This window comes from Hylaeus volcanicus, chromosome 6 (assembly GCF_026283585.1).
Source record: "Hylaeus volcanicus isolate JK05 chromosome 6, UHH_iyHylVolc1.0_haploid, whole genome shotgun sequence".
Taxonomy (NCBI): domain Eukaryota; kingdom Metazoa; phylum Arthropoda; class Insecta; order Hymenoptera; family Colletidae; genus Hylaeus; species Hylaeus volcanicus.
Window position 1 is genome coordinate 1,588,800 of NC_071981.1, and position 11,990 is coordinate 1,600,789.

The 11,990-nt window shown below is 37.4% G+C and overlaps 2 protein-coding genes across 3 annotated transcripts in view; both read left to right on the plus strand.

Annotated features, from left to right (window-relative positions):
- The first annotated feature begins 1,578 nt into the window (after window positions 1–1,578).
- Window positions 1,579–3,305, plus strand: LOC128878125 (uncharacterized). Of its 2 annotated transcripts, none has more exons than XM_054126038.1 (3): window positions 1,579–1,801; window positions 1,886–2,022; window positions 2,465–3,305. In XM_054126038.1, exons 2-3 carry the CDS (start codon window positions 1,935–1,937, stop codon window positions 3,106–3,108), a joined length of 732 nt encoding a protein of 243 aa, XP_053982013.1. In that variant the 5' UTR covers window positions 1,579–1,801; window positions 1,886–1,934; the 3' UTR covers window positions 3,109–3,305. The 2 variants fall into 2 exon arrangements, with proteins under 2 accessions (XP_053982013.1, XP_053982012.1); XM_054126037.1 differs by having other exon boundaries at window positions 1,931–2,022; window positions 2,465–3,299.
- A 7,354-nt stretch (window positions 3,306–10,659) lies between these two features.
- Window positions 10,660–11,990, plus strand: part of LOC128879007 (6-phosphofructo-2-kinase/fructose-2,6-bisphosphatase 1-like) — an 18,532-nt gene continuing 17,201 nt past the window's right edge. Inside the window, exon 1 of the mRNA XM_054127768.1 lies at window positions 10,660–11,750. Within this exon, the coding sequence (XP_053983743.1) occupies window positions 11,720–11,750 (31 nt within the window). The 5' untranslated portion in view covers window positions 10,660–11,719. The remainder of the gene's footprint in view (window positions 11,751–11,990) is intronic.

Consider the following 11,990-nt stretch of genomic DNA (forward strand, 5'->3'; position numbering starts at 1 on the left):
GTACATGCAGGCATAATTCTTTAATTAACATTTAAGTATAAAACTGCGATTCATGGACACTGAATCAGTATCGCCATCTCGCGGCCGAAAGGTCGAACTAATTTTCAATATACATATGTTGTATATGTTATATATGACACTTATTAACCCATTAATATCTCATTTTCCTTATGATTAACTTGATACAAAATTAAATAATGAATGTAGAGATTAATAATATGGTTAGCGCATGCGTGATTACGCTAATAAATAATTTTTAAATGATTTAAATTAATATTATTTTTCTAGTTCTAGTGGCGCCATCGGTGGCAAACTGTCCAAGTTTGTCGAGAAATAGTTCCAGTTTTTCACCGTTAGATGGCGCCACAAATTAAACAATCTGGTGAAAAAGTTAAATGCTAAAAACATTACTTACACTCAATTTATTAATGATTTTAAATTATACGGTGCTTCTAGTATAGTTAAACTGTCATTATTTATTGTATTAAAATTGTTTTCGTGAATATTAAATTTTAAAAAAAACTAGGTAGCGGTGGCGCCATCGGTGGCAACTCGCCCAAGTTTGTCGAGAAATAGTTCCCTCGTCTCACGGCTAGATGGCGTGATTAATTAAAGAAAAAAATTAAAAGTTAAAAAACCTTATCCTAGTTTAATTTTAATATGCTTTAAAGCTCTGTGATGCTAATATAATAGTTAAATCGTTATTATTTAATTTAATTCCGCAATTTATTCAAATATACTGTAATGTCAGTATTCAGAATTTAGTGGCGCCATCTAGCGGATAAAAAGTGGAACTATTTCTCGACCAACTTGGGCAGTTTGCCACCCATGGCGCCACTAGGACTAGAAAAATAATATTAATTTAAATCATTTAAAAATTATTTATTAGCGTAATCACGCATGCGCTAACCATATTATTAATCTCTACATTCATTATTTAATATTTTATCAAGTTAGTCATAAGGAAAATGAGATATTAAAGGGTCATGTATATACATATATTTGAAAATTAGTTCGACCTTTCTGCCGCGAGATGGCGATACCGTTTTGGGGTCCATGAATCGCAGTTTTATACTTAAATGTTAATTAAAGAATTATGCCTGCATGTACTATGACAAATTTATTGTCTATACTTATTATTTAACTGTATTTAAAATAATAAATACATAAAATGCCTAAATTGTTTGTAGAAAGTCAATAAACAATCGAATACATGTGGGCAGTCTAGGACACCTACTCTAAAAACACTTTTAAGAGAGACGTATTTAGGAAATGTTTATAAAGAATCCATGCTATGAATTGTTTTCAGTCTTACAGTATGTTTTATTGAACATATGTACAAATAAATCCTCTCTGCACACCAATACAGCGGTGCACAGAGCTTAAACACGAAAGTGTTTCGTCACTGGAAACGATTAAGCTTTTACAGCTTAATGCAAAATTTTACAACAATTTTTCTTGTAGTATTTGCTATAATTTTTTAATTTGACGCATGCGCATTATCGTCAAGTCTCACTTTTGGTTTGAAGATGTTGATTACGCTCCGCTCAGTGTATGAAGAGTAAGCTTGAGCGGTCCATGTACTACATGGTCGAAGATGTCACCGCTCCCTGAGCAGTTCACTGAGCGGCAAGTTGGTATTACTGAATACATACGCTTACTGAGCAGCTTTCAGGGAGCGATCGCCATATTTGGTAAAAATTTTACGCTCACCTGCTTACTGAGCAGCTCACTCTGTAAGAAACAACGATCATTTGAAATCAACAAACGAATAGAAGACTACAGAAAGAAGAATAGACAGGTTACTAAAATGCTTATAACCATATACTGACCATATCACTTTAATTTTACTTATTGAAAGTCGTTATTACTTTATGTATTGTAGGTTATGGCGTTAAATATTATTTATCAGTATTATTTATTTCAATAGGGTAATGGCATTTGCAGAAAAGAGCTATATAATAAATGGAATACTTTATAATATGGTTGAAAGCGATGAAGTGCAACCAAAAGTACCAAATGGTAAGTTCATGGCTTTGTATAAAATGGCAGTTATTAGATCAATTAAAATCTGCAAGAATGTTATTAACACTTTTCCGGCTAACAGCGTTTGAACGTTCTACACACGTTAAATAAAAAAATTAAGAGACAATAGGAAGTGGAAGTGCATCGTAAAAACTTTAACCATGGGTAGAAAATTAGTAGACGAGCCGAGAGTGTACTTGGCTCGCAGGCCTCCACATTATGTACTAGTGCCGCCATCTTTAAATACCTCTACGCTTCTTCTTATGTTTATAGAAATGTTTGCGTAGAAACAATGTTTATTTTATCTATAGAATCGATCCCAAATTATTCTTTATTTAAAATTCCATAATTTATATTATAATCTTCTTTAAATAAATAGTAATTTAATATTTTTCTGTGATATAAAAAAAGCTCTCCAATATCGTTTTGTTTTCTTCAGAATCGTTTACATGGACAAGGAGTGCCATACATCTGCTTTTAGACGAATATTTGGATAGGAAAGAAAGGTTTCAAAGTCCGTTGAATTTAAAAAAAAGTTTATGGAACGAAATTAGAAAAAAGTTTGCCGAGAAGGATTATATAATTTCCGAGGAACAGCTGGACAAAAAGTTTAGGAATTTGAAGAAAACGTACATCAAAATATATAACAATCAAAGAAGTACAGGCGGAGGTGCATTAGTTACCTGGGATTACTACGATAAATTCAACAAAATATTCAACGCCGATAAGTTGAATGATAGCGACGATACACTTTCAAACATGGCCATCGGAGAAGATGAAAAATTGAGTACCCAGTTATTGGACATGCAATCGGAAGACGTGCCGAAGGCACAATTACAAGTCGAATCGATTCCAGGTACATCCATAAAACACGAAAGACCGATGAGCAAGAAATCGATACCTTTAAATAGAAAGAGGACGTATACTGTTATGAAGAAAAATGTATCGCATATGAACATCGAGAAAGAAAAATTAGAGGAAATGAGAAAGAGTAGAATCGCGTTAGAACATATGGTGAAAGTGCAGGAGGACAGGAACTGTTTGATAAAAGAATTGATAGAGTGTTTAAAAGAAAATTGTTAATTAATGCGTTTCGTTGATAATAAAATTTTTGTTTATACTGAAATTATTTTTAGTTGGTACTTTTATGTCTTTATTATAAGCCCACGAAAGCGACACAGATAGCGGCTACATGAGCGCTCACAGATAGCGGCTGCATGATCATTGAGGGGCTCAGTGAGCGATGACCTTTCTGGATGCACCGGAAGTCGCACTTGCAAATTTCATCTGCTTGTATCTCGATAACGAAACCTCGGATAGCAAAATGATAAGGGAACGTTTATTTATAGAATGTGATGACTTGATCCTTGAAAAAGGTCTCACATATTTAACATCTTACATATTGCATGTTTAACATTACTTTAAGATTGTTTAAGCATCAAGTGCATTAACGTAAATGTGTATTGGTTTAAAGACTGGTCAATTAAAGGATGTTTTCGCATAATATCGTTGCAGAATATTCCAACAAGGTACAGTAACGCTATTTGCTACTGTTACGAGTTCAAATTTTTGTAGAATTTTTAAATACGAGACCTTTTTGTACTATGAGATTTTGTACTACGCGACAAAGAGTGCCATCTTTAGTAATGCGCAGAAAACTCGAGGCGCGCTTTTCGCGGTAATTTCAAACCGATATGCTTTACCATCAGGCAAAAATTCGCGCGACTTACGATCAGAAATGTTTCTTTATTATGCAAACTATTTCTGTCGAAGTCGTATCCTTGAAAGATTCGAATCTTGATCAAGAAACACAGGTGAGAAGTTAGTCATCTGTGCATATTTCAAGAACTAGGTCGTTTCTGAAACCTACGGAAGCTAGCAGCCTTCGAATGATCCTTGAGGGAAATCACTCGACGCTACAAACACCGTTGAAACGTTAATGCGACCGATCGTTAGAAGCATTATTCTATTTATAGCAATTGAACGAGAGCGTGCACCTTCTTGGCTCTTACTCTTTTAGAACGAGGACCCTCTAAACCGCTACTGTGCATACATTTCTAGATGATTCGATGCCTCTCTTCTCAATTGAGTTACGTTAGTGAGTTCACGCGCCACGACTTAGGGCAGGGGTTCTCAATCGGCTAGGACTGGGTTACGAATAGAAAATGTATTAATTTTTTATTGCAGGATCAATTTGTGCTGGGAGTTAATATGTCAAATACTTTTACGAATAATTATTTAATGCAGGAATAATTATCGATTGGCTACTGTGTTTCGCCACAATGGTTAAGAGAACAAATAATTTATTCTTAAAAGTACAAAAGTCGTTAGTTGGTCGCTATAGTTGGACCTTTTATCCTTTAATCAATGTCGCCATCTTATAGAAACCATAAAAATTATTTTCACTATAAATTTGATCGTTCTTCCACCGATGACCCTATTAATATTAAATGGTCGCTAGTACGAAAATTTCTAAGTAGGCTACAAAAGCTTATTGTCAAATTTTATGATAATATTAGATTGTCCCAAAAGTTTCTTTCGCTATATTAATAAGTAATACATGCACAATAGTTTATGTTTTATATTACATTACTGAATTGTGCACGATTCATTTTGCTCCATTACTGTTGCAACATGGATATCTATGAAATTAGATTGTCTATTTATATTGGGTTGTCCAGAAAGTTCGTGCCAAGTTTTAAGAAAAATGCAAAGGCATATTTGAATTTTTATATATATTTATTGAATTACATAGGTACCATTTTGTTTCACAATCTTTCCACCTTTTAAGGGATGGATATATGTTATTCGTTTTCAACCATTTCGATATACTTTAACCTACACCATTAATAAAAAATCGGCATGGACTTTCTAGACAACCTAATACAAACAGTAATTTATTACGTTTCAGAAATGTACTAAGTTTTATATATATTCTAGAACTCACTCGTCCACGTTATCTAAGGACAACAGAAATAATTTTAAATAAATTTCACGATAAATTATCGTGTCAGTAGACTGTAAAAATTCAAATGACGATGGTTGTTGTTACTTTATATCGCAAATGCATAATAGCCGCGGTCTAGTTATTACCAACCTTGTTTACAGCTTACATTGTAAGAACATTCGATTGAATTGCAAAACGATCGCAGCTCGAGCTAGAGTGAGAAACGCTAATGAAAGCCTTTGCACTGGTAATAAAATTAAAATCGAATTTTCGCAACTCTAGGAGAAAAATAAATCATTTCTATCCAATTTTCCGCTTCTTACTCGGTTAAAACTGGCTTTGTCGAGTTCCTCGCTTCTGATTAGAAACTCGTAATCTTCTCGATATTACGAAAAGCAGTAAACATCGTTTCTTTGTAACAGCATTATATCCACACGTTAAAAGGTTCGTCGAAATCATTAATGAAAAGTATTCAATTAAAGGAAAGTAAAAATTGGGTCCGATGCGCCTGGGAAAATATTTGAGCTCCATGCTCTATAATTGAAAAACATTTACTTTTTGAATGTAAATATGAAAGCAAAAATCAAACTAACTTTCACTCCGAGAGTTCAATAAATAATTTCCTCAGCACGTAATTAATTTATCGCGCTAAAGAAATAAAAATTTCTACGAGTGTGCTGCGAGTATACTGCGATTTTTATTAATTAAAAGTAATTATACAAGGTGTTGTTCGCGTAAATAAAAATTCAGAAAGGGTCCACGTGCGAAGGAAAGGTTGAGAGACGCTGACTTAGGGCCGCGGATTTCAAAGTTCATTCCGCGTTATCCTCAGATCGCTCGTGACCCCTGTCATAGTTTTATCTCGCGACAGAGGAGCACACTTTAATCACGTGCGAGGATATTCGCCGTTTTCTTCCCTTATCGATTGATTCGAGGACGATACGCGCGGATTTACGTGGCCGCGGAAAAGAGGAATCTTCCGCGGAGGATGGCAAATAGGCGAATTACGATCATTAATTACGATAATTAAATCATTCTCTATAACGCGTGCATGATTGTTTGCAGAGAAATCTTGCGATTGTCGAGAGGAATTGTAATTATCTGTCAACGTGGAATTACACTGAGGAAGTTACGACTCTTTGAAAGCTCGCACGATTGAGAAGAAGAAAAACTCTTGCGAAAATATATCTTGGAATATTTCTGAAACATTCTATTTAATAAAATGTCAGGTATGAGGAGAAAATTATTTGGAGAAAAGGCGAGGGGAGTACATTCATGTTTAGTGCATGCATTTCACGACGGGATTACGTACGTGTCGCAGAACTGATTTATTGCTGATTCGCACGGAAATTTGAATTTGAATTATGGAATCATAATGTATATTGTTTCCTGCTAGAAGCATGCGCTCGTTGAAGCGGAGATTTGAACTGTTGAACGTCTTCTTTTTTGTTTCTAATGCATACTGCGATGATAAATGCATAGATAACAACGGTGATTGTACTTCACGATTCATGAATGGGGGCCGTTGTCCAGTTTATTTGTCTGATACTGGAATAAAGGGGGTAATATGCATATCTTCTCACGCTGAACAAAGCAAACACTTAACGAAATAAACGCTGCAAATAAAGCGATTCGCGTCTGGTTTCGTTCGTCATCTATTGTACCAATTAAGATTTTCCTCATTTCTGCTGGAAAGTACGCGCGAGTCACATTCATTACGAAAAAGGTATTGGAAAAATAGTATACCTATGAGTGATTAACGATCAGAATCACAGGTATAATGATAATGATTAAGAAGAGTAATTAAAGCAAATGTCATTATCAAACACCATAAACTAATGGTGTTCTTGGTGACTTCAGCCTTAGATGTTTTTATCCTTTGACTAGAAATTATGTCTAATAATAATAATGTATAATGATAATGATTTAGAAGAGTAATTAAAGGAAATGTCATTATCAGAGACCATTAACTAATGGTGTTCTTGATGACTTCAGCCTTAAATATTTGTATCCTTTGCCTAATAATTATGTCTTTAATAAATAAATGTTCAAATGTGCCCATAAATAATATTTACTAAAATGCTAATAAATAAAGTTTTACTGCTGGAAATATTTCGAGGAACAGCTTAAGATCGAAGTAAAATTACCAACGTGAATAAATTTGTCTTATCTCTATAATATATATACGAATAAATACGTCTATTTGCCTCTTCTATCGCTGGCTTTGGATATAAATTTATTATTGGTCATAACAAGTGTTCAAGCCGTATATTGTTATGCACAGTGCCAAGGTTGTCGAGTACACGCGTCAAGAAACTTGAAAATATTATTTGAACAGAAGCTGCGACTACTTGTCGTAATAAGAAAAGCGGGATTCGCGAATTCTGAGAAAGTAAATATTAGAGGCCAGGAGAGATAAATATTTTGTACGCGAGAGAGTATTTCGTACGGAAATAGAAAATGATCGACACTTGCCGCATTTCTTCTGCAATAATAAGTTTATCAAGAGATTGATAATTGTAGGAGAAAAATTTCTTCATATTATTGATTACGCTACTTAACAATACGATATTTCCTGAAGTGTTTACTACTTTAAACTAAATATTACTCGATAGCATTTTTATAGAGAACTCGACGCAATTTATTGAAAATAAGTGATTAGATATTTTTAGGAGAATTTATTCTATTATTTGATTCTTAAATATAAATAAAGTAGGTTGTAAGTTATTAGACTCATAATTTAAATATAGATGTCTCTTAATTTGGAGTTTTTGTTGTTCTTTTTTTTTGAGATGATTCACCGGATGAAACTTGTATATATCATGCAAACTGTGAATTCTCTTTCGGGTATCTAATATAATTTTTCTTAAAATAACATGGCCTATGTTACTCCAGAGAAAGCAAGGAAGCTACGATTAAAATTTGGTATCAATCGGTTAAGTAGTTTTTGAAAGTACATACAAACAAACGCTGTCTTTTTATACAATAATAGTAAGATAAGATAAGATAAGATAATAAGATAAAACAACATAAGATAAGATAAGATAAGATAAGATAAATTATTTACTAATACATTCTTTAAAATTCCAAATTTTAAGTGCATCTACACTTAAATATAATTTAAATTAATAAATTTCACGTTTTTTCACACAGTAATCGAGTCCGGGTCTTTAGATTTGCTTGATGGCTACTGACATCCCTACCGCAGGTGTCCGAGAGTTACCATGAGAGTTTTAATGCAAAATAGTTTGATTGCAAGAATGAAACGAAGGTAAAGAAAAATTTCCCACGATTCAGCCGGTGTAGCACTTGACACGCGAAGTCACGAATATCGCAAATAGATGACGAATGATTTTAGGGATCAGACGAGTTCGCGGCTCGGTCTGTTTTGCTACGATTACGCGACAGTTGAAACGATATTTACTGACTGAATCCCGACCCCTTCTTTCTCTTTGCCTGCCGGCCGAGCAAAATCCACTTTTGTTCCCAAGTATTTCCTCAGAGCCATTTAACCGTTCCCGACGGTCTTACGCACAATCGGCGTCGTTGAGTTCATCTAGGCGAGCAGATCATTAACGTCTTGACCTGCCGAATTACAACACAGTACGATAAGAACAACGAGCCACGGCATGGATACCGAGCCGTTCGGTTTCACGAAGGTCGTGTTGCATGCATAATTACAGCGTTCGATGCCTATCGAATAGTGTAACTTTTACAACGGTAAAACTGCACTCTTCGTTATGCAATCTGTCGCGTAAGGTCGAGAGCTGTCGTTAAATGATACAACGACCTGTTTGGCTTACGTGGAATATCGAATTAAGGGGGAGAGGTCTACCTAAAGAAGTATGTATACTTAAGAGAGTATGGCTGCTAACCCTACGGACATATTGCATAGTTACGATAATAGGTAGATGTTGCAGTCTTTAACTGCCTGTTACATTACGGTTCACTTCTATAACAAATTGGACTCTGCAATTTACTCAATAGGAATTTGACATTGATACGCTATTGGATAATCTCTCTGGAAGAAGGAATAAATAGATGGTTTCTTAACCCTCCATTATGTAATGCGTTCCAATTGCAGCAAAATAAAAAAAAAAAAACAATTACAACGAACCCCGAAAGTAACAAAATCGCTCCTCGTTTTATTAATTAATCGTTGATAACAGCCTGTCTAAAATTTGCATAAATTTTCTATGCGATTCCAGAACGTATTTTTTTTTCTCATAGAATAAATATTATGCGTTATGTAAGTATGTCAACCGAAGACCTTCGATCGAAGGTCGTCTTTCTTTTCGAAGAAAAAACATGTTGATGCGAAAAAAGAATAATAGTTAATGTGGTAAAGAAAACCCTCTGGTTTTGTAATATTCATTTCGTAATTCATGTAGCTACCCTTATTTCAAAGGGTGGAAAGCGCCCATAGAATAAATATGATACGTTATATAAGTATGTCAACCGAAGACCTTCGATCGAAGAAAAAATATGTTGATGCGAAAAAAGAATAATAGTTAATGTGGTAAAGAAAACCCTCTTGTTTTGTAACATTCATTTTGTAATTCATGTAGACCCTTGGTCTACTCTTATCTCAAAGGGTGGAAAGCGCCCCGCCGTTAAAATACGCGCTTGACGTAACAGACCGATTTGTTCGATCGAATTAATTTGAACGATTGCAAAGAAACCGACGACTCACGAAACTTCGATAAGCGAAATCGTTACAAAATTTAACCTCCGCGTATCTTGGTATTATCGTGTAGGAATAAGGGAAGTGTTTTTTTCAGCGTTCGGTACATAAATACCCATCGAAAAGATAAAATACGCGTCCCCTACGTTTTTTTTATATCGTCCTCTATCAGTCCGCGAAGTTTAAAATAAATCGAAAAATTGCATCACAGTGGCTGCTCCGATATGGTATCTACCTAGCCCTGACGATGTAGACCGCGAAACGTCAACAACAACTCGAAAACAGACGCGGGACTAACAAGATACCCGCAAAAGTCTGAAATCTAACGTTTTTCTAGACTCCGCGAACCAGCGGAGCTTCAAAAGAACCGGATAAGGACGCTACGATTAGCGTCGGGCTCTCCTCTCGATTAGACTCAGGCAAAACCCTAGAACACGATTCCTCGAAGTTTGCTTCTGTCATTTCTCTCGTTTCCTCCTTCGGAAAACGTAGGGAGGAGGTATGTGTAATTGCAGTCTAGGATTTCTACTGTGCTCGCGAGACCTGCAGCTCCAAACTTTTGGCGGGCAGTGTATATTTTCCAGCTGCGATTGCTGCACGCAAAACTCTGAAATCTAACATTTTTCTAGACTCCGCGAACCCGCGGAGCTTCAAAAGAACCGGATAAGGACGGTACGATTAGCGTCGGGCTCTCCTCTCGATTAGAGTCAGGCAAAACCCTAGAACACGATTCCTCGAAGTTTGCTTCTGTCATTTCGCTCGTTTCCTCCTTCGGAAAACGTAGGAAGGAGGTATGTGTAATTGCAGTCTAGGATTTCTACTGTGCTCGCGAGACCTGCGGCTCCAAACTTTTGGCGGGCAGTGTATATTTTCCAGTCGCGATTGCTGCACGCGAGTAGAGGGGTAGGCGAGTCGTTGATTGGACGAGCGCTTACAGAGGGCGCCTATCGGGTCCCGGATCGATGTTACTAAAAGCTGCTGCGGATGGTAGAACACCAGTCGGAAGTTCCACGAGCCGCGTGCAGACGTGTCCCTTTCGCGTTCCTCACCTGGTCGTAAACAGACATAGCGTTTCGAGTTTGAAAACAGTTTAATAAGCCGCCCTCGAGTAACCATCGATTTTAATTTAAACGATCGATCGAGGATCTAAGGCGCCAAAAGCAGCGGCAGTTAACCAGTCGACTGCGTTCAACTTGAGCGGAACCGGTTCGCTGATCAAAACAACAACAGACGTTGGGTGGTCCAAGCAGGAACCGAGACTGAAATTCCTCTTCGAAGAGCGAAACAAGAGTTTCAGGTGCGAAACTCGCGCAGCGAACCGTGACAGACCGGAAGAGGCGAAAAGGGAACGGCGCGCAAGAGGACGGTGGGGCAGCACCGTGACTATGTAAACTACCAGCAAAAACAGTTGTGGCAGCGCGTGCGCAGGGCGTAGAAACCCGAAGAAACAAACGTCCGGGAGCAGACAGCTGGGGACGACAACAGTATCGGCGTTCGAGCGCGACGATAGGTGACACGAGGATAGAGTCGAAGAAGTCGAGGATAGGCGACAAGACCGGAGCAGTGTTGAAAGTAGACAAAGAAGCCCGCAAACTGGCTCCGGAGGTGAGGATCAAGCAAATTGGAATGAGGGAGGACCTGTTGTCCATAATACGACACACGAGCAGCGACCATTTCTCGGAAGAACTTTAGCCAGTCGAGAGGCGAAGGGAAACAAGGAGAGGAGCGATAGCTTAACGAGTATTCCGTACAAATAGAGGGCTCCTGCTCGCTGGATATTCGAAGCGTCGCCAGGGTCCCTTTCATCCTCTGTATTCGAAACCGTCCCCTGCGCATACCTGACGAAAGGCTCGAGGGAAAACTCCAAGAGGTTCTTGGTTCGTCGGCTTGGGGGCAGCAAGTCTCGATCTAACGGAAGCTACGATTCCGAGCCGCTCGAAGAGAAATTTCGCGCTCCAGGCTGATATATCCTTCGAGAAGGGAACAACGAGCCAACGATAACGCTGACCGATAACGCCTCTAACGCGTCGGACGTGCGGAGGGGTGTCTCCAGCACCGATACCATGGCTCCGAGCATCGAGGACCAGAGCCAAGGTAAATACAGTTGAGAACATATTTGCATGGTCTGTTTTCGTCTAAGGTGTCACGCGCGAGGGCACCGTGGCAGACTCTGGCAACCAGACCTATGGATGCTTCGATGGAAATTGGAAAATGTATTTTAGATACGGTTGAAGATAGAAATAGAGTAGAGCATAATTATGTCGATATTTTTTATTTGAAATTTCAAGAAAGAAATAATAGTCGAAATAGGGTGCAACGAAGGGTAGTTTTAGT

What these genes read in the sequence shown, in the direction of transcription:
- LOC128878125 (XM_054126038.1), top strand. Translation starts at nt 1,935, where the DNA reads ATGGCATTTGCAGAAAAGAGCTATATAATAAATGGAATACTTTATAAT. An exon ending in GCAACCAAAAGTACCAAATG is followed by an intron (nt 2,023 to 2,464) that starts GTAAGTTCATGG and finishes TGTTTTCTTCAG; the next exon opens with AATCGTTTACATGGACAAGG.